The sequence below is a fragment of the Eriocheir sinensis genome, chromosome 33 (assembly GCF_024679095.1).
Source record: "Eriocheir sinensis breed Jianghai 21 chromosome 33, ASM2467909v1, whole genome shotgun sequence".
Classification (NCBI taxonomy): Eukaryota; Metazoa; Arthropoda; class Malacostraca; order Decapoda; family Varunidae; genus Eriocheir; species Eriocheir sinensis.
This window is the reverse complement of record NC_066541.1, coordinates 17,015,286-17,038,254: the sequence shown is the minus strand read 5'-3', so window position 1 is coordinate 17,038,254 and position 22,969 is coordinate 17,015,286. Positions and strand designations below refer to the sequence as shown.

At 43.3% G+C, this 22,969-nt stretch overlaps 1 protein-coding gene and 1 long non-coding RNA gene across 2 annotated transcripts; one reads left to right on the top strand and one right to left on the bottom strand.

Moving 5' to 3' along the window:
- The first annotated feature begins 316 nt into the window (after nucleotides 1-316).
- On the top strand, nucleotides 317-11,005 carry LOC127006806 (rRNA methyltransferase 1, mitochondrial-like). Its single transcript, XM_050877149.1, has 7 exons — nucleotides 317-572; nucleotides 609-630; nucleotides 2,237-3,329; nucleotides 4,645-4,880; nucleotides 5,437-5,638; nucleotides 7,972-8,105; nucleotides 10,738-11,005. The coding sequence occupies exons 2-5, from the start codon at nucleotides 615-617 to the stop codon at nucleotides 5,604-5,606; spliced, it is 1,515 nt and encodes a 504-aa protein (XP_050733106.1). The 5' UTR covers nucleotides 317-572; nucleotides 609-614; the 3' UTR covers nucleotides 5,607-5,638; nucleotides 7,972-8,105; nucleotides 10,738-11,005.
- Nucleotides 10,396-21,850, bottom strand: LOC127006807 (uncharacterized). The gene is made up of 5 exons (XR_007759767.1): nucleotides 21,644-21,850; nucleotides 14,261-14,312; nucleotides 12,357-12,510; nucleotides 11,007-11,706; nucleotides 10,396-10,844 (listed from the first exon to the last, which is right to left on the bottom strand). It is a non-coding gene; the product is annotated as an uncharacterized LOC127006807 (long non-coding RNA).
- Nucleotides 21,851-22,969: the final 1,119 nt, after the last annotated feature.

Here is a 22,969-nt window from a genome sequence, read left to right as displayed (position 1 = left end):
GTGGAGCAGCGGGCGTCCTGCTCCTCCCCACCACCTCACACTTCCTCCGCCGGGCTTATACATACGTAGAGATGGGGGCTGAGTTTTTATCAAGAAACTAGAAACAAATGTGATTTATAAAGTTAACCATACTAAAAAATATTCTAAGTGATGTTTTACTTGAAGTGCACTGAAGTGAACTGAACTCTAAGTAACCATACAGAGGAAACACTGCATCAATAATTGGACACGTCCTTTTTGACCAGCACAACATAGAGAAGAAGTGAATCATAGTGTCGACAGAACCAATTTTAAAGGAAGCCCGTTCCAAATACGTTGTAAACACCAAGCCTCAGACTCAGAGGAGAAGCTTGATCCATCTGACTCTGGATGCCCCGGCTCTCTCGGCCTTCGCTCCACCACTCCCAGGCCACCCTCGGACCCTCCTCGCCGCTTCCATGGCCAAGGCAAAGCTCTCGGGGCCTGGATAACACTGGCACCACACCACCTGCACCACCTGGCCCCCCTCAACACAACACCGGCGCCCACTCCCAACCCTTGCTACCTGGACACCGAGGAGACCACCGAGCACTTCATCCTCTCAGAGTCTCAGTCTCTCACCGAGCACTCCTGCGATGGTGCTCTATTCCGGTGTGTTCTGCAGTGACCGTCTTGTCCTGCTAAGTCATAGGGACAAAGGGGTGGATGTGGGTTAAGATGAGCTCCGAGACACACACTAAGTACTTCTAGTCTGTGCAGTCCTGGGCCACGATAGGGAAGTAATAATCTAATAATCAGGTTGGTGACGTGATAGCTGGAGAGGTTAGTGTGCCCTCTTGTTCATCCCTGTACTATCCGAATCCTTTATGCAAGAGTTAGCCAGCATCTTGTTAGTTTCAGACTGTGGCCTCTGGTGTGGTGTTGAAGTGGCCCTGCTAATTGGAGGAAATTTTTGTCCTAGACTGAGTCATGGCCGTGGATTACCTTGTAGCTATTCTGCAGCAGCGGCACCGTCGCCTCGGCCACCGCCAGAGGAGGCAGCATAGGTGTAGGCATAGGCGTCAGCAAAGTGTTTGGGTCCATGAAATCAATATTAAAAGACCTGAATTTGTGAGCTTTGTACACCTGTTCCCAGATTTGGTAAATAATCCAGAAAAGTTTTATGAATTCCTTAGGATGACTACAGAACAATTCAAAATGTTGGTGGAGTTAACTTGATCCACCATAAGAAAACATGTTGCGTGTAAACTATGGCATCCCGATCTCGGTGCATAGGATCACTAGGATCATATATTGCACGTCGTTCCTACACTAAACTAATCAGGATGTCCACGGTCATGGTGCTAACTCGTCGGGTGACTCGCCGTGACTGTTGAAAAAATGGGACCAAATCAATCAGTGATTCTGAATCGCCATGAATCGTCATGATTTGAATTGGCTCGATTCGCTTGGTGGAAACGATTACACTGAAATTAGTGTGGCGAATCAAGACGAATCATGAATCGTGTTGATTCTTCATGAATTGAATTGATTCAATTCGTTTGGTGGAAACGCAGCCTAAGATTGTGGTGGGATGAAGGTTACTGATGCAAGCTGTGTAGTACTCGCTCCCTTTATTCAGAATTGGTCAAACCTAGAAGGTAGCATGACCGTCATCAGCACACAGTAAGCACACTCAGTACAGAGCAGTCAAGCCAAATAGATACCTACACTTAGCCGGAACAGTCAACTCTCCCAATACACTGAGCTGCACTCGTAGGTGGAGATGTGTGGCTCTTGACACAGTTGTTGTAGCTGCCGTCTGTGGCATCAGTGGCTAAATTATATAATTGTGAGTATGTTTGCCATATTTGGCGGTAATGAAATAGAGACAGGTGTACTGGAGTGCATTATGATTGATGGAGACAAATGTGCTTGATATGGCTGTAATACCATATTGTTAAGTTGGGGGCTTCCTCTCTGTTGTGATTCTGCTGCTGTTGGGGAGGGTTTGGTGCTGTGGGGAAAGTTACAAGTTGTTGTGGGAGTAAGTTTGCATTAGTGTTATTCACCAAATATCTAAACTGAATAATGTGCAATATTTTGGTCCTTCAATAAAGTATATGGATTGGATTCCATGGGCAAAGCTAGGTCATCTGATGCAAATTTTTTTGTGTATGGGATTAAAAGATGAAATGAATGTTACTTCAATATATACAACTTTTAAAAGATACCATAAGAAGCCAAGACATGTCCTAAATCTCGCCTCTTCCCGCAGCCATGTTATCAAGAGTGGCGACGGTTGTGGTGGTGCGTCAAGCCAGCCACTCGGCCTTCAGACTCCCTCCAATCAAGTTCCGTCACAGCGCACTCCCCTCTTCCAAGAATGAAGATGTGCCAGTCATCACCTCACCTGTCATCCATGGGAAGGAGCCAGGCAGAGAGAGGAGAAGAGGAAAAGGAGAAGAAAGGGCACAGAGGAAACAAAAATCATTCAAACAACCCCAACCAAAACAGGAAAAGAGCTTATTGGCGTGTAGAGAAGATTCTAACACCAGCAAAAATGATGCAGAATCACTTGTAAATCCAAAAAAAAACAAATATACAACAAAACCAAGAACCAAATTCACCACCAAATCACCCAGCCAGTCGGTGGAGGACACACTCGCCAGCCTGGGGATTAACGTCAAAGGGGAGATCATCTTTGGCATCTTCCCCGTTCTCCTCGCCGTCCAGGCCAAGAGGAGGACAATACACCAGTTAATATACAAGAGTGAGTCAGGAAACACCAGTGCCAAGATTCAGAACATACTGAACATGGCGCAGAATCAGGATGTGCCAACAGTAAGCTTAAAACCTTCAGAATTCAAACAGATCTTCCAGGGCGACCAGGTCCATCAGGGTGTGTGCTGTGATGCCAGTCCCCTGCCGTTTCTTACCCTGAACGAGGATTACCCAGAGGAGGAGGGAGAAGGTGGACATGGGAAGCAGAATGAGGATGGTGTGAAGGAAAGCAGACACCAAAGAGAGGGAAAAAAAGATAGCCAGCTAGCAGAAGATCCGAACCAGAAAGGGGAGGATAAAAGGCAAGGGGAAGAGGAGGCGAAAAGCAGACTGACAGAAAGAATGAAGCACCAGAGAGAGGAAGAACAAGAGAGCCAGCAAAAGGGGAAGGAAGACAGGTACATCACTCAAGCAGTAGAGAAAAATAAACAGAGCCAGCAGGAGAACCATCAAGCAGGGATAGAGAGAAGGCAGCAGAAGTTGTGGCTTTACCTAGACCAGATTCAAGACCCCATGAACTTTGGCACAGTGCTGAGGTCGGCTTACTTCATGGGTGTGGACAGAGTGCTGACTTCAGAGGCTTCCAGGTAAAAAGTTGAGCGTTTCACTGTTTTTGCAGGAAGCTCGTCTAGGAATAAGTTATCAGATATGGACACTAGTTTCTCCTCTCACTCATCCCTCTACTATCCGAATCCCTAATGCAAGAGTTAACCAGCATCTTCTTTCTTACTGTATATGCACTACTTTCTCCTCTCACTCCTCCCTGTACTATCCGAATCCTTTATGCAAGAGTAAACCAGCATCTTCTTACTGTATACACACACTACTTTCTCCTCTCGCTCATCCCTGTACTCTCCAAATCCTTTATGCAAGAGTTAACCAGCATCTTCGTTCTTAAGTTACTGTATGTGCATGCTACTTTCTCCTCTTGCTCACCCCTGTACTATCCATATTCCTTATGCAAGAGTTAACCAGCATCTTCATTCTTTTATCCTTTTTGCTGGTAACTCTAGAACAGCCTTCCTGAATCATTATTTCCTCCTCCCTACAACTTTAATGCTCTGGAGAGGGGAGTATCAAGACACCTCTCCAAATGACTGCCTTCTGTTTTGAACTCTTCTACTAACCATTATTTGCATGGCCTCGGTGCTCATCTCTGTCACATTGTCACACGTACACTAATTTACCCTCTCCTTTGACCACCCACTTCTTTCTTTCATAGGATGAGTACTGAGTGGGCTTTTATATTTTTTTGTTTTCTTTTCACCCTTGAGTTGCTTCCATTACCTACTTTTTATACAGTAAAGGAAGCAGCTCAAGGGTGAAAACGCATGAAAACCAGAAACCCCGCTAAGCACTGTTCCTATAAAAGAGTGCAGTGAAGGGTGACCAAAAGAGAGGTCAGTTTCGGGTGGAGAAAACGTCTGAAAACCAAAAAGCCCGTTAAAGCAAAGTCCCTATAAAAGAGAGCAGTGAAGAGTGGCCAAAAGAAAGTTCAGTTTTGAGTGGAGAGGCATCTTGATACTCAGCGTCATGTAGGATGTTTTGAGGTAGAGAAACGTGTTGATGAAAGGCATATCTTTTACTCCAGACGGTAAAATGACAACTGATACAAGTGCAGCGCCAGCTCACGATGCTAACACTAGCACTCAATGGAAAACTTATACTAACTACCTAACTGTACAGGCTCAAGGGAACAACTATCATTACCTAACCTAACCTAACCTAATTACCTCTTGAAAAAATAAAGAATAAACAAATAAATCACATACTAACTTCATAACTGTACAGGCTCAAGAGAACAACATACTAATTTCCTAACTGTACAGGACCTAACCTAACCTAATTACCTCCTGAAAGAATAAATAAATAAATAAGTCACTGCGCCTTCCTCCCCTGCAGCACGAGGATCACCAGCACCGTGAGCAAGGCGAGCGCTGGCGTGGCGGAGGTGTTCCCAGTTCACCAGGTTAAGGACCCCATCCAGCTGGCAGCTTCCCTCACACGGACCGGCTGGGAGCTTGTCTCCTCCGCCTCGCCCAGTGGTGCTAGCGGCAGTGGAGATGAGGATAGTAGTGGTGCCGACCTCACGGATGTCACCGCCTTCTACCCCAAAGGAAATGTTCTGCTTATTGTTGGTTAGTGTTTATATTTTGTCTTCCTTCTATACTCTCATGCTTTCATTTTTTAAACCACCATTCGTGCAGTTTATTTGTTTCTCCTTTGATTTTTTTCTTATAAGCAAGTATTTAAAACCTCCAGTTCCTGTTTTTTCATTAACTTCACACACTTTCGTTCCTTTCATATCTATCTCTAGCCATAAGCACAATAGTATACTCCTTATTTTGTATGCTTTGCTATTTTCCTGTTTTTATATATACTGCTGAGTGAAATAAAACTATGTATTACCATTATTGTTACTAGTCATCACAAGTGTACCTCTTCCTCTGTGGCCATTCATATCACCTCCAACCAACAGACCTTCTACTACAGGTGCTCCAACTCTCTCATACTCCAGCTTATCCCAGAATTCCTGCTTTTCATCAGCCAGTTTTCCTCTCTGTGATGCATACATAGATAATACCTGGTGAACAGCTTAACCAAATACAATCAACCTTGGAAAACCTTGAAACTTTGCTAAACGAGTGTGTATTCATCATGGGTTATCTATACTAACACCCCCCATCCCTGCAGGTAACGAGGGGAAAGGCATTTCACCTGAGCTTCAGCGAATGTGTCACACGGTCCTCACCATCAGCCCGGGACGCAGCCTCCACCCTCACCTCCAGTGCCTCAATGTCTCCGTGGCCACAGCGCTCCTCTTGCACAGCCTCTGCCAAAAGCTGTCTTCTCGGAGGCCTTAAGACACCACTCCTAGCCTGAGTTGTGAGCGATGGTAAGTCCCATATTCTTGGATGCTTTTGGCTCTCACAGCAACACCTCCCAAGGCCACAAAGAAGATTACCTGGGTTTTCACGAGTGGCTTCATGTTCCTGGTGTAGTTGCCTTGTCAAACTATCACTAGTCTCGTAAAACTACCCATAGAAATACCCACAACCTCTATAGAAGGCTAATCAATTGTGGATATGTAAGCCCTGTATTACCAAATGCTTTCAGCTCTCAAAACACCTATTATCAAAGACCACATGAGTGTCTTTCACGTACAGAAGCCTTATCAAACAATCCCTGGGCTCATTAAATTAGCCGTAAGAATACAACCACAATCTCTATGAAAGCCTTGTCCAGTATCGGTGTGTAGGCCGTGAAATGATAGAAAACATAGACCTAACTCTCACTCCGAAGAGGTAATTGATTTTGTGTGGGAGTGAGAGTATGAGGGGTTTCATGTTCACTCAGTCTTAGGAAGCATATATGAATTTTCTGACTCAAGGCTGATAGTTAGTGTTTTGGTTTTGATAGGTTATGTTAGGTTAAGTTTAGGGTATCTTCAAACACATGATAGCTAGTATCTTATGGTATAAATCAACAAAGAATGACCTCACTTTGTTGTATAGAAAGTCTCATTAGCAAGGAAGTATGTATGAATTTTCTGAGTCAAAACCTAGAGTGACTGCTTGGGGTTTTGATGGGTTATGTTAGGTTAAGTTTAGGGTATCTTTAAACACATGATAGCCAGCACCTTATGGTATAAATCAACATAGAATGACCTCACTTTGTTGTATAGAAAGTCTCATTAGCAAGGAAGCATATATGAATTTTCCGAGTCAAGACCTATAGTGTTTGTTTTGGTTTTGTTAGGTTAAGTTTAGGGTATCTTCAAACACATGATAGCCAGCACCTTATGGTATAAATCAACAAAGAATTACCTCACATTGTTGTATAGAAGGTCTCAATAGCAAGGAAGCATATATCAATTTTCTGAGTCAAGACCTAAAGTGTTTGTTTTGGTTTTGTTAGGTTAAGTTTAGGGTATCTTCAAACACATGATAGCCAGCACCTTATGGTATAAATCAACAAATAATGTCCTCACTTTGTTGTATAGAAAGTCTCAATAGCAAGGAAGCATGTATGAATTTTCTGAGTCAAGACCTAGAGTGATTGTTTTGGTTTTGATAGGTTATGTTAGGTTAAGTTTAGGGTATCTTCAATCACATGATAGCCAGCACCTTATGGTATAAATCAACAAAGAATGACCTCACTTTGTTGTATAGAAAGTCTCATTAGCAAGGAAGCATGTATGAATTTTCTGAGTCAAGACCTAGAGTGACTGTTTTGGTTTTGATAGGTTATGTTAGGTTAAGTTTAGGGTATCTTCAAACACATGATAGCCAGCACCTTATGGTATAAATCAACAAAGAATGACTTCACTTTGTTGTATAGAGTGTCTCATTAGCAAGGAAGCATATATGAATTTTCTGAGTCAAGACCTATAGTGTTTGTTTTGGTTTTGTTAGGTTAAGTTTAGGGTATCTTCAGACACATGATAACCAGCACCTCTTGGTATAAATCAACAAAGAATGACCTCACTTTGCTGTATAGGTTATGTTAGGGTATCTTCAAACACATGGTAGCCAGCACCGTATGGTATAAAATTACTATAAATCAACAAAGAATGACTTCACTTTGTTATGTAGAAAGTCTCATTAGTAAGGAAGCATAGTATATGAATTTTCCGAGTCAAGATCTGTTGTTGTTGTTGTTTTGGGCCCCAGCGATCTAGTCGCTCATATGAGCCCTGCTTTCATCCTGTGAGGGGTTCACAGGAGTGTCAGCTGCCCTGTCTTCTTGAGGAAGGCACAGGTGAGGCGGATGACTGATTACTGTTGTGATGGGTGGACGCCTGCTGCCACCAGCACTGTGCGCAGGTTGAAGATGGCCACATTCAGGGAGTGGAGTTCGTGTCGTAGCAGCACTCGCTGGGAGTGGAACCGAGGGCAGTTCAGCATGAGGTGCTCGACATTTTCTTCAACAGTCCTTCACCAGGAGCAGTGAGGGTTGGGGACCAGGGGCAGGCGGTGGAGGTGAACGCTGAGTGTTGTATGGCCCAGGCAGAGGCGCATCAGGGCAACATCTAGGATGAGGGACATTTTCCTCACCCACGGCTGTGGGGAGGAGTTGGAGCGGTACTGACCCATGGAGGTGATGCGGAGATTCAGAAAATTCATATATGCTTTCTTACTAGTGAGACTTTCTATACAACAAAGTGAGGTCATTCTTTGTTGATTTATGATGATAAGATTTTTATAACATAATTATTCAACATTTCAGGATGTAGTGATGGGCACAAGTGAAGACAAGAAGACGAGACAAGACAAGACTGAAGACGAGAACCGTGACGCTAACACAAGAAGCAGCCAATCCCAGGGACACGTTTATGAGGTGCTGGCATCTCTACCGTCAAGGTATTTATGGTGGTGAAATTCAGGTGTAGACAAAGTGCATGTGTAGAGTTGTTGTTGAGGGGGTGGTCTACGTAGATTACTGGGCACCCACCTGCATCATTATAAACATTCTACTGGATTTACAATTGATCGGTCATGAGGGGCATACGCCTGAGGTTGTGTTGCTTCACCCATCCTACAATGCCATCCTTAGGAGTTCCTCCAAGCAAGTCTCCATACAGGCACCTTTCCCGTACCAAATACCCGACAAGATCACTTAACATGCCCTAGTCCCAAGCTTCATGTGCCCCCTTGGTCTCTTCCACTCTCAGATACAAGTCATTGAGCATCATTGACTTCTGGACAGTGGTGGGCACAGCAAACCGAAAAGATAGCTTCGCTAACTGGTAATCCACTAACTAAAAAGTTAGCTTCTCTTATGCTATTCTGCTAAACTGATAAAGAAATTAGTGGAAGCTAATGCTAACCACTAACCTCTATTTTTTTACATGGATTTAGCTTTGGTTTAGTATTTTGGCTCTAAACCCTTCAAAAGTAGTGACCTGAAATTTCAGTATGTTGTAGCCTAGACAAAAGTTTCTAAATAATCGCCAATTATTACCCTTAACCTTACTTTACCCAAAAGTGGAAAAAAAAAATATTTGTGCCATGTTTCTCAACTTGTGCTGAGTCTGCCCACAAAGTACAAAAAGTAAAACAAAAGATGTTTTATAGTTTTGGTGGACTTAAAAGTGAGTGAGAAACTTGATTTTTTTTGATTTTTTTTTTGTCATTTAACATTTCTAAGCTAGTGCTAATCAACTAAGGGAAAAATAGGAAAAATATTAAGCAGATTAGTTATTACGGAGCGAACACCGTGCCCACCATTCAGGGTCAGGGGGGTTGTGTAAGTGGCTGTAATAATATTAATAATAGCCCAACCATAACCAAAACCATCGGTTGATCTTTTAAACTACTAAACCAGCAACCCCACTTTTTTTGGACTGCAGGTGGTGTGGTGTGCTGGAGGTGAGGTGAAAAGAAACCAAAAAAGGGCAGATGAAGGGCAGATGAAAGCATGTTTATCAGAATCCCAGCCAGGCAGTCATTAGTGTGGGTGAACGCCTGGGTGGGCGGTATCATAGTTTCATTTGCTTTTTTCTTTCAGGCAAACATTCGGGCCACCACTTGCAAAACCACAATTTGTTTTTGGTTTGCCATGCAGGCAAAATTCCAAAAAAAGAAACTGGCTCAATTTTCAAATCAGCCATACCAACCGCCAAAGACGTTGAAGAGTGTGAAATGACTAATGATGAATGATGTCTTCTGTGTGATGTGCCTCATATAGTGTGTACATATGTCATCAATATGCTCATATAGCCAAATTTCGCTTGACTGACTCTTAGTGTGATGCCCCAATCTTTCTAGTGATCTTATCCCATTCTGAAGATTAAAAAAAAAAAAAAAATTCTGGCAATTTCATGTGTAGTGAAGTGTTGTGTGAATACTGGCAGTGAACTACTGGCATATAAAGATAAATATACCAAAGAGGCCACTGTCACCAAGAAAGAGCAAGCGGAGTTGTAGGAAGTAGAAAGGTAGTTGTAGGGGTAGTATGTACCCTTGAAGTAGGGCCAAGCCATCCCCCTCCCCCTGCCCCCCCCCTCCTGCAGTTACTTGTTTTTGTGTATATTTGAAGCCCTCTGGTCTCCTTCCCCTTTCTTCTTGGCTCCTTCAGACTCCTGAAGATGTGACACTACTTCTGCTCTTGATAAATACACATCTTTTTCTGCAATCATTGAGTTTTATTCACACATCTACATCTTTGTCTGAGATACCAGTCTAATTTGAATGATGATGATGCTGAACTGAGTGTGATTGCTGCTGACTCAGTGACTGGACCACACTGCAGTCACAAGGGAAAGCCAATTCAGGGCCTCCCTCGAAGAAACAAACAAACAGCTCATAATGAAGCACTAAAATGTGTGCATGTCACTGAAAGTGAAGTTAGAAAATTAAATTATTTTAGTTTTTAATTTTTCATTGTTTAAACCTTTTTTTTTCTTACCACTGTTTACTTTCTTTCTCTGCTGTAGTTAGTTAAGGACAGTTAAAAAATAATAGTACAATTTACATCTAACTAAACTAGGTCTAAAATATGCATTAATAACCCAAAAATGAGACATAATAAGACATTTCTTAGGTCTAAAATATGCATTAATAACCCAAAAATGTGTACTAAGTCGAAAATGTCTAAAAGAGTCTCCGGAGAAAAACTGGAAGGCATTTCACTTAAATCTAACAAAAGGACTGTCCGTAAGAGTGATTTTATTGAGCAAACAAACTCCATGAAACTTTAAGATCAGACATATGTTACATAGAAATCTTCACATTTGAATTCAAGAGTAAACCCAGCCAGCATTCGAGCAACTTAAGTGACGTCTGCATCTGACTCACCCGTGTGGAGGGCGAGGTAGAGGCAGACGCAGCTGAGGTGGTTCAAATACTGACCGGGTTAACTCACCATGAGGTTCAACCTATAAATCAACATTGCAATAATTCCTTCACATTCCTATTCTACACGACACGATGGTTCACCAAAGGAGCCATAATGTTCTCTTCATCGAGATCTTAAAACTGATGCTTCTTTCAGGTGTGGGATCCGTCAGGTGTCACATCCACCTCTGCCAGCCTTGAGGAGGTGATGCCTTGCACATAGCCACATGACGATCCAGCTGTCACTCACGCTTCAGGAGTGGTCTGATGGAGAAGAGAGATGATGTACAGTATCATGAGTTCCCAAGTCAGGAATACAAGTGTAGCTTTGTTACTTCACGGCTTGCCTAATGTGAACTTCCTATGACATGATTATATAAAAGGGTTATTTATGAATGTCTCTAAATAAACTTCAGGGGCACTCACTTTGTTTCTTATGAAGCCTCTTTCTCCGGAGACATTTTGAAGTATTATTGACTTCGTAAATTTTTCAAGGGGGCTGCAACTAGGGATTTCCAGCAATTATTTTACTATTTTCAGTTTCTTCAGGCCTACAAGTAAGGATATACAACACCTTTTCTACTAATTTCTTCACAATTTCCAAGAGTTTGGGCATGATTTTTGGGAGGATTACACAGTTTCCATGATTATTGAATATGGGATTCTTTATATATGTATATCACAGCCTATCACGCCGTTAGGCTTCCTCACTGGTGGGTCCTGATGGTTGGCGCAGGCGAGTGTTTATACTGCCCCCTGGAGCTCATCTTTGAGCCTCTCTTTGGAGAGGTTATCTGGAGTCCGGGTTGATAGGTGGTCTTCAGGGCAGCATGTGGGTAGTCTTAGGCCACTCAGCAGTGACTGACAAATCCCAGCTGTGTACCGGCCAGGATTTGAACCGACGTCCCTCCTGGATCTCCTGAACGCGACGCCGGCACGCTACCACTCAGCTTAATGGACATTGGAATTTCACTGAATGCAAATTGGCCTCATCAGTAATGCATCTTACGTGTACAATGAGAGCTACAAGTAAACCTAGATACATACAAAGCAGGTCAACACTTTACGCAGAGACACACACACTCGCACATCTCCCTCACTTGGTGTGATGAGATGTGGCACTTGCCTGGGGAAGACCAACATCAGATATCATGCACTATAACGGTCATCACCAAGACTCTTAATACATCTACTTACTTCTAAGAAACAATTTATTTTCTTGTTTTATTTATTGAAGATAGGGCAAAGATTAGGTGTTCATGTTCATTACGTCAGTATTCTCAGATGCCTCCGCCTCTCACATTCAGTATTTACAAATGCAAAAAGGAGACTAATTGGGTACTCTTCACTGTTGCCAGATTATCATACTCAGAGCCTCGTATTTACCAGTTTCTGAGCCATAGCTATTGCCAAAGAACACCAATAATTAACCATTTTAATGATAACTATATATGAAGGCAGTTATTGGGGTCAAGGAGGCAGTTTTTGGGTCAGAAATCAGCAAACATAGGAGGCTGAGTACGACAATCTGGCAACGTTGGTTCTCATGAGTGTTGTTTCATGTTCACGGTACAGAAGAAAGGGTCAAACTACCAGAAGGGTCATAAAACTACCACTGGAAATGCCCACAACTCTGAAACCCTTGTCAAATGTGTGTGCTTGGGTGGCAAATGTTTTAAGAATATGACCCTTATTTTCTTAGACTTGCTAAACTCACGTGACTTCTACAGGAATGCAAATCTAGAAATATACATACAAAACCGGTCACCAACTCACATTGAACGTCCACTCAGGGAAGACCACAAACAACACAGTGACACTTTTCATATAAGGGTGCTGTCTTGTGTTGTTCACCAGCCCAGTCTTGTGCTGTCCTGTTTGCTAACACACACACGCCTCCCTTCTGGGTGTGTCAAGGTGTGGCACTCACCTGGGGAGAAAAACCTATCAGCTACTGCTCTCGAAAACAAAGCCATTTTTGTCATCACCAGGAAACTTGCCTACATCTACTCCGGAGAAATATATTTGTTTATTTACTTTATACCTTTACTTCTGGAGGATGGGGCAAAGATTAGGTGTTCATTGTTACTTTCTTTGATTTACTTTCTAACGTGAATCGTCTTGTATAATAAAAGGAAAATCAATACATATCATCACGTAAAAAGATAAATAAACTTAATCACAGATATAATACATGGTACACTTGATTTAAAACATCCTAATCGCTATAGTTCAACAAGACAAAGATGAATAAGGACATCAAGTATTTCCCAGATTTATCACTGTTGTAAATTTCCCATAATCCAAGAATATTAGAATTAGTCGTAATAAGGTAGACGAGGGCATTACAGTCCCTTTATGCCAAGCCATGACACTGATATAAAGGAGGTGAGGGAGAGGAGACGTGAGGTGAATGCACGAGGGAAGGGGTGATCATGCAGGGCGCTCATGCATCATATCAGAGGCTGTCATGCACCAACACAACAGGAGTGAGGAAGACTTAATGATTGTTAGTGTATAGTCATTCCTCTTTCTCCCTCTCTTATGCCACCACACAACACATGCATGAGGAGACTAGCTTCCTGATGGAGGGCGAATGGCCTTGCCTCTTCCTCTCTCTCCCCTCTCTACCTTCTCTTCATGACGCTACAGAAACAACCCATTTAAGATGATTTGATGACTGATAGGGAGTGGATGATCCTGCCTCTCTTGTCCTCTCCCTCCCTCTCTAATTTATGCCAGCAACAGAGCTTGACATGGGAAATGGATGACCCACTCTCTTCCTCTCCCTCCCTCTTTCTCTCGTGCCAGGCTTCAAGTTGATGAGTGATGGAAAAGGGATGAACCTGCCTCAGTCTCCCTCTCCTCTCCCTCCATATCTCCCTCATACAAGTTTACTACTAAGAAATGGATGGACCTGCCTCTCACTTCCTCCCCTTTTTCGCTAACACCATTCCTCACACAGCTTGACGACTTATGGTAAATGGATGGGCCTGCCTCTTTCATCCTCTCCATCTCCTCTCTCCCTTGCCAGCCTCACACAAGTTGACTGATGGGAAATGGATGGGCCTGCCTCTTTCATCCTCTCCATCTCCTCTCTCCCTTTCCAGCCTCACACAAGTTGACTGATGTGCAATGGATGGGCCTGCCTCTCCCTTCTCTCTATCCCTCACACAGTTGATGGATGGAATGAATGACCCTGCTTCTTCTCTCCCCCTCTCTCTCTACCTCCCTCTCCCTCATGCCAGCCTCACAAACTTGGTGAATGATGGAAAATGGATGAGTCTACCTCTCCTCTCCATCCCTCTCTCGCTCCCTCACTTCATTCCTCACAGAACTTCTTAAATTATGGAATATGAATGGGTCTCTCTCTCTCCTTCTCTCCCTCATACTTGTCTCTCCTCTCCCTCTCTCCCTCACCCCTCTCTCTCTCTCTCTCTCTTTTACATATCACTCCTCACCCCTCTCTTCTGCATACCATTTCTTACCCCTCTCTCTCTCCTTCATACCATTCCTCACCCCTCTCTCTCTCTCTGTCTCCCTAATGTCATTCCTCTCCCCTTCCTCTATCTTTCAAATCCATTCATCACAGAAATTCTTGAATGATGGAAGTAGTAGTAGTGGATTTCGCTGCCTCCTCCTCCTCTTCCTACTCCATTTCCTCTCGTCCTCTTCCTCACCTCCACCAGCCTCTCAAGTGCACCTCTTCTCATTGTTCTCCTCCAAGCGTGTCTGTGGAAAGAGAAGTGAACGTTAAGTGGCTGAAGAGGAAGAGGAGGAGGAGGAGGAGGCTGAAGGGTAAGATAGGGAGAAAAATAAATAATGCAATGAGAAAGGTAGATAGTAAGGGAGGATAATGAGTGTACTAATGGGCTGGAGAGAGAGAGAGAGAGAGAGAGGGAAAATGGCATATTATTAAACGGTCAGAAGTGAATAACTCCAAGATGATTTTACACGCATACTTTTTTTTTTTCTCATCTGACGAGACCAAAAAACTACTCTGGTCAAGGTGAGTGAAGGACACATGGGCGCGTACACACACACACACACACACACACACACACACACACACGTAGTGGTGCAAGATCTTGGAGTGGGAATTTTTTTTTAAGCGTTCTAAGTGTTCGCTCTCCAAGTTTTATTCCTCCTTAAGGGAAGAGAGAAAGAATCGTAAAGTTGTTTTTGTTCTCTCTCTCTCTCTCTCTCTCTCTCTCTCTCTCTCTCTCTCTCTCTCTCTCTCTCTCTCTCTCGACTGATAATGTGGAGCGCTCTTTGTTAACGGAGAGAAAGGTTGGAGGGGCGGAGATAAAACGAGAGAGAGAGAAAAGGTTGGAGAGAAGGTTGAAGGGAAACAGAAAAGATTGGAGAGAGAGAGAGAGAGAGAGAGAGAGAGAGAGAGAGATGGAGAGGTTTGAGAGATGGAGAGATGGAGAGAAGGGAAATAAAGGAAAGAAGGCATTTCGTCATACCCTTCGGAGAGAGAGAGAGAGTTGGGGCTGACTCGGGACCAAATAAGGAATGCAAATGGAGAGAATAATAAATACACACACAAACACACACACACAAACATTATGAATTCCTTGGCCTTAGAGGGACTTCAACTCTACTGGACATAGGAATCTATAAACAGGAGAGAGAGAGAGAGAGAATTATTAAAACAAGAAAATATAATCCAAATAAAAAATAAAAAAAAACTTAAGCCGCAGTATAAACAGTTCTCCTTTTTTTCTTCTTCACAGGATTATTTTTCTTTCCCTTTTTCTTTTTTTTCTTTTTTTTTTCTTTTTTTTTTTTTGCTACCCCGTCTCGCAGTTTTTGCCTCTCCTGACGTAAAAGGAACTTCCCGCGCCTAACAACTTCCTATCCCGCGGTGCTCACAATCTGCGTCACTGGATTCTTGCGGTATTGGTATTAACAAGTCGACGTTTGGAGAGTATCAGACACAGGAAGTCTCTGGTTTTTTTTTTGTCTCTCAGTTGACGACGAAGACGGAAAACAACCTTCGGAGAGTAAAACAAAAAGTACGTTAATAGAAAAAAAAAATATAATGAATTAGTGATTTTAGAGGAAATATTATCAAGAAATCGACGTTTGCGGATTATCAAGCACAGGAAGTCATATGTTTTTTGTGTTAACGACGGAGACAAAGAAAATCAACCTTTGTAGAGTACAGGAAAAGTAAGAAAATCAAGAGAAACTATTATAATGTGCTCATAGCGAAGAAAATCAACCTTTGTAGAGTACAGGAAAAGTAAGAAAATCAAGAGAAACTATTATAATGTGCTCATAGCGAAGAAAATCAACCTTTGTGGAGTATATGAAAAGTAAGTAAATCAAGAGAAACTATTATAATGTGCTCATAGCGAAGAAAATCAACCTTTGTAGAGTACAGGAAAAGTAAGAAAATCGAGAAACTATTATAATGTGCTCATAGCGAAGAAAATCAACCTTTGTGGAGTATATGAAAAGTTAGTAAATCAAGAGAAACTATTATGTGTTCAGAGCAAAAAAAATCAACCATTATAGAGTGAACTAACTAACGGGGGCGCGTCGCTTCACTCACTCGCCGCCTCCACTCCCGCGCAGCTGCCCTATGCATCCCAAGTCCCTCGTGGCAGGATCGATAAGTATGCCCCACCCATGAGTTACGTGGGTTGTCTTGTACACAAACAACCCTATGAGCAGGATCGACGTCCGGGAGCCCAATCAAGAAAAATTGTTATATGTTGACTGAGAAAGAGAGAGAGAGACAGAGAGCAACTTTACGATTCTTTCTCTCTTCCCTTAAGGAGGAAAAGTAAATGAAGGAAGAATATTGGGAAAACTATAAGGAATCAATGTTTTAGAGGTGATTCAACCGCAAAAGTAGGTTCATGCAAAGACCTTCTGGGGACAATATCATAATAACTGTTCTAGCGACAAGAAAACAAAGAAACACGTAAAAGGACGATTCAAGTGGTATTATAATGAATTAATTAATGGTGTTGGAGGTGAAAGAACAGGAAAAAACATACACAAAGACTTTCCAGGAATAATATAACAATGAAAACTTGTCTGGAGATAATTAAACGAATGATGAATGTGTTAATCGTTTAGAGGGATATGATGACACTGACGAACAATGTTAAACGAACAAAACAGGTTGACTGACTAAGAAATAACTGATCTAGAGAAAATAAAACGAAGGAAATATTGTGTGAGAACGAATACTGTAAAAATAAAACAATAATGAAGGAAGTTAAACGAAAAACTGACTCACTAACGACATAACTGATATAGAGATAAAAACAAAGAAAGAACTGTGTATTAAGGAATAAAGTAAAAAAATAAAAAGCTAACCAAAGAATGCTATAGGAAAAAAAACAGACTAAATAACAAAATAAATCAACAAAACTAATCAAAACGAAAATATAGGAAAAAGACTAAATAACAAAATAAATCAACAAAACTAATCAAAACAAAAAAAACTGCCTAAATAACGAGAAAAAAAACGACAAACCAAGTAACTATCAAAACAAAACCATAAACTACCTAACTAACAAAAATAACTAACGAGCCAACGATCAGTCTACCTAAATCAACAAGCTAATAAATAAACAAAGAACGAAATCTCCAAATGACGTGTCCTCTCGAGCCGTTTGTTTGGTCCCCGGAGGAAAGGAAACGTTTAGTCCAAATCACTGAATGAGAGGCGCTGATTAGTATTCCGTGCAGGTGCGCCGGGCCAGGTAAGGGAAGAGAGAAGGGGAGGGGGAGGAGGAGGAAGGGGGATAAGAGGTGTGGGTTACGCTGTCTCCATCCTTCTTCTCCTCCTCCGCCTCCTCCTCCTCGCCCATCCACCCAACCTGATTCTTGCAAGGAGGGAGAAGGTTGCTGGTGGTGGGGGTGGTTGAAGGTTTAGGTCCTGTCGGGGGTGATTGTGATGGTGGTGGTGGTGACTTGGAATGTGTGGGTGGTGGTGGTAGTGGTGAGGTAATAAAAAAACTTTAAATACCGCTCCTTCTCTCTCTCTCTCTCTCTCTCTCTCTCTCTCTCTCTCTCTCTCTCTCTCTCTCTCTCTCTCTCTCTACCACACCTTGTCTTGCCTGGTGAAGGGTGAGGCGCCCCTACCCCTTCCCTCCCTTCCCCCTTCTTCCTCTCCTGTCCTCTTCTCTCTCCTCCCTCTCCTCCCTTTCCTCTCCTTCCTCCCCTCCCCTTCATCTCCTACTTCCCTCCCTCTCCCTCCCCCTTTGGTGCTGGAAATGCCAGAGGAGAGGAAAAAAGAAGAGAAAAATAAAGATAAAAAGAAGACCCAGATGATGATTGCTGAAGATGCTAAAAGTGTTGGTGATTTTCCATTGTTTTTTGAACGTATTTTTATTATTATTGCTCTTACTACTACTACTACTATTACTACTACTACTACTACTACTACAAATAACAATAAGGATGATAGGAATATGCAGTCTCTCTCTCTCTCTCTCTCTCTCTCTCTCTCTCTCTCTCTCTCTCTCTCTCTCTCTCTCTCTCTCTCTCTCATAAACACCCACACCCACGCACATTGAACTCTTAATTACTCATAAAAAGAAGAATTTCACCACCACCACCACTACCACCACTGACCACTACGAAACCTGCAACACCACTACCATCACCACCACCACTACATTCTCCTTTACCACCATCTACAACACCACTACAACCTTCACCACCACGGCACCACCACCACATCCTGCACCACCACCACCACCACCACCATTAGCATCTAACAGGCCGTGGGGAAGGAGGGGGGCGATGGGGGTAGGGAGGGAGAGGAAATAAAGGGATGTGGGTGTTCCCTTCCAAGGTTTTACTCCTCAAGGCTGAACGGGAGAGGAACGGAACTGAACGGCGAGGAGGAGGAACGAGAAACAGGAACAAGAAGAAGAAGAAGGAGGAGAAAAACAATGCGAACAGCAACAACAACACACACACACACACACACACACACACAATGCCAACCAGTCACCCAGTCAGCCATTCACCCAACAGGATCCACCACCACCACCACCACCAGTACCCAGTCACCCACCCTCTCTCTCCTCCCGTCCCTTACGTCCAACACTCTCTCCTTGCCTTGCCCTTCTTCCCCTCCTCCTCCTCCTCCTCCTGCACCTCTTCCCCCTCCCATCTCAACGCACCCACTGAGCACTAGGAGGAGGAGGAGGAGGAAAGCAGCCCCACCACCTCCACGTCAACCTAAGTACTAACCCGGATGCAGTTTCTGAATCGAGTGCTGAAATTTAGAATGCGCGGAGAGAGAGAGAGAGAGAGAGAGAGAGAGAGAGAGAGAGAGAGAGAGAGAGAGAGAGGAAATTGCAAAAAAAGTGAAAGAATGTATTATGAAGAGGAAACGAGTGACACGATATGAGAAGCTAAAGTATAGTAGTAGTAGTAGTAGTAGTAGTAGTAGGTGGAAGCTAACAAGAAGTGGAAGAGTAGGAAAAGATGGAAGAAGAAACGCAGAAGGAGGAGAAGATGATAAGGTGGAGGAGGAGGTGCTGGTAGAAGGTGAAGGAGAAGGAGGACGAGGAGGAGGAGGTGGAGGAGGAGAAGGTGCTGGTAGAAGGTGAAGGAGAAGGAGGACGAGGAGGAGGAGGTGGAGGAGGAGGAGGAGGAGAACAGCATTAACAGGGCCGGTCGGTCGGGCAAGGAGGCAAGTCCAGTCCACACACACACACACACACACACACACACACACTGCTCCATTCATTGTTTTTTGCCCGTTCTCGCCTCCCTTCGTATACATGCAAGTCAGCCCTCCGCCACCAGCCCGCCAGCCAGCCCACACCCAGCTCGGCGAGGAGGGGGGCTAGAGGGCTGGGAGGGGGTCGCCGCGAGGGGGGGCTGAACGAAACTTTGCGATGTTCCCGTTGCGTTGCGTACGAAGAGATTATGCTAGACCGTCAGTATACTCTAGCCACCATGCGCCTCCTCCTCCTCCTCCTCCTCCTCCTCTTCTTCCTCCTCCTCCTCCTCCTCCTGATCTTGCTGTCTTTCGTTCTTTCATTCTTCTTCTGTTGTTTGATTAGTATTTCTTCGGCTTCTTTCACTGCGTTTTCTACTTTTGTAACTGATTTTTGGTTTCGTTTTATTATTTTGTTATCTACTCATTTTGGTCTCTCTCTCTCTCTCTCTCTCTCTCTCTCTCTCTCTCTCTCTCTCTCTCTCTCTCTCTCTCTCTCTCTAAGTACTATAAGAGATAATTCGTGAAAATAAATAAATCAGTGAAGTGGGTGAAAGGGGGACACACACACACACACACACACACACACACACACACCTGCAGACACACGCACGCACGCACATCCACTGCCCCTCAGGAGATGCATAAAAAAAGTAGAGGAAAAAAATACAAAAAATAAATAAAATCTCCACTTGACTGAACCTCATTCGAGTCTGCATGAATGAGAGGAGGTGTGGCGCCTCTCCTCCTCCTCCTCCTCCTCCTCCTCCTCCTCTCCTGGTATCAGACTTCACCTTATATGTCGAGTCGTGCCGAGAGAGAGAGAGAGAGAGAGAGAGAGAGAGAGAGAGAGAGAGAGAGAGAGAGAATGCACCTGAGGGAAAGACGAAGGTAAGAAAGAGATGGTAGGTAAGGAAGGGATTAGCCACGATTTCTCTCTCTCTCTCTCTCTCTCTCTCTCTCTCTCTCTCTCATTCAAAGCAGCAGGCCAGTCTTGGTAATTCATTTAGACCATAACTTATTCATAACACACACACACACACACACACACACACACACACACACACACACACACACACACACAGAATACAAATACAACTAAAAAAGGAACAAAAAACAAAAGACTAAAGGCAGAAAACAAAATAATTAACAGGAAAATAATGCTAACAAAAACACCCATTAGAATGAAAGACGTGGGAACGACTGTAAGGTGGTGGTGATGGTGGTTGTCGTGACGCAATGTAAACAAATACAGCTAAAAAATTAACATAAAACAAAGATTAAAAAAACGAAAAACACAATTAAGAGGAAAACCATACTAACAAAACACCCATTACAGTGAATGATACGGAACAAGGGAAGGGAATGAGAGTGGTGGTTGAGGTGGTGATGGTGGTTGTCGTGACGCAATGTAAACAAAGCCGCCGCGGGGGTCGCTTAAATCACGAATCAAAGGCAGCAACGAAGCATCAAGAGACGGAGGGAGGGAGAGAGAAAGCACGAGATGAGGAGGGCGATAAGAGGGAAACTCGAGGCCCCAGAAGCGATATACAAGAAGAAACAGTAGCGAGTTAACGAGACTGCTGACGAATATATGACGATGCTAGTTAAATGATGCTAGGGGTCGGGATTTTCAGACGCTTCCACCTCACATAACTATTTCCAACTGCCAAAAAGGAGTTTATTCTGGTTTTCAATTGTTCTTTAGATTCATGGTGTAGAGGGGTCAGACTACCACCAGGGTCATAAAACTACTTCTGGAAATGCCTTGTCAGATGTGTAGTTGGGTGATGCGATGTTTAATATGGTTTTAAATTCTCTCTCTCTCTCTCTCTCTCTCTCTCTCTCTCTCTCTCTCTCTCTCTCTGCCATGACGGGAAAAAGACAGCGGTAATAATAATAATAATAATAGTGAAGGAATTTCCGGCAATTGTCGGGTCACGGCGGAACGAGCGAGCGGCCATCCACGACAGACGCTCATTTGATCCCTTGTTTGCGCCGCCCGGAACGTGACACCAAGGCAGTTTAGTCACACCGAGGAAGGAAAGACAGACACACGCATTCCGCCATCATTATTACACGGATACAGTTAAAAGTATTTCTCCTTCTCCTCCTCCTCGTTGTTACTCCCTCGTCGAATGAAATATTTCCTTCCCGCCTAACAACAAAAGAATCTTCGAAAATGAGAGGAAATATTTCATCCCTCGGTTCGTAGCCCGCTGCTCCTCTCTACCCCCCGAACCAACCCTCCCATTTTCCACGCATGAATCGGCCGGTAATCTTCTCAAAGCTATTTTTTACACTTTTTACCTCGTTTATCTCCACTTTATCTACCCAGAAATGTGCTCCAGATACTTACACACAAGCACCGTCACGCCAGGCCGGATTAAAGGGTTGATAACGCGGAATATCACGAGAATAATGACACTTCTTCCTGTCCGCCACCACCGCTGCCTCTTCCTCCTCTTCGTCCTCCGGTGCCTTGGACGTCTCTTATTGGTTCCTCGACTGGCCACTGAGAACGGGAGGCGAGGCGATGCGAATTTGTTTTTCCTCGAACCCTGAAAGAAATAATAGTCGTAAACTCTGAAAACTAATTGACGTACACCGGGAAAATAAAATAAGGCAAGATAAGAAGGTATGAAAAAAAAGTGTGTGAAATAAGGAATAAATACAAAGTTGTCAAGAGGAGATGAACAATGCTATGCGAATTTACTTTTCCTCTAACCTAAAGATAAAATAATAAGAGGAAACAGAAGATAGTTAGTGCGTTTATAAATAGATGGTATAGGTTGTAAGGTCTGTTGTGTGATTTGCAGTAGATTAATCATGTTATATGTATCCTGCTCCTCCTCCTTTGTGTTGCGCCAAATGAATGATGACCGAAAAACAGCATTAAATAAGATAAATAGCACAAGTATGATCATTCCCATTCAGTCTTTCGGCAATATTAAATCTTCAGTGGTTTATTAATATTATTGACTATGCCACTCCTCAGATTATCATTATTATCAACCATTCACACTAATAAATAAGAATGACAAGAACAATCTCTCTCTCTCTCTCTCTCTCTCTCTCTCTCTCTCTCTCTCTCTCTCTCTCTCTCTCTCTCTCTCTCTCTCTCTCTCTCTCTCACCTGGACTCGTAAATAATGAACAAGCTCTCTCTCTCTCTCTCTCTCTCTCTCTCTCTCTCTCTCTCTCTCTCTCTCTCTCTCTCTCTCTCTCTCTCTCCAGGAATAGACGCCGCATAGAGCAAGGCCCGGATGGTCATCTTTAAAAAATTTAGTCACTGGAGCGTCCGAACGATTGCAAATATACTCAGAACTTGGCTTTTTGTCTTCCCTTCCCATTCATTCTTTGCTGCTCCTCCTCCTGTTCCAGTTTTTTTGTTTTTGCTTTTGCGATTTTCCTAGCATGAAGTTATCTGTGTGTGTGTGTGTGTGTGTGTGTGTGTTGGCTTTTTTCTTCCCTTCCCATTCATTCTTTGCTCTTCCTCCTGCTCCAGTTTTTGTATTTGTTATTGTTGTTATTTACCTGGCGTTATGTTCTCTGCTTGTGTGTGTGTGGGAGGGGGGAGGGGGGTAGGTAAGGTCATAACTATATTGAGATCTATATATTTTTCCTCCTCTATTTATATTTGCAGGTGGAGGGACGGACATCACCTGTACATACTTTCTTTTTTT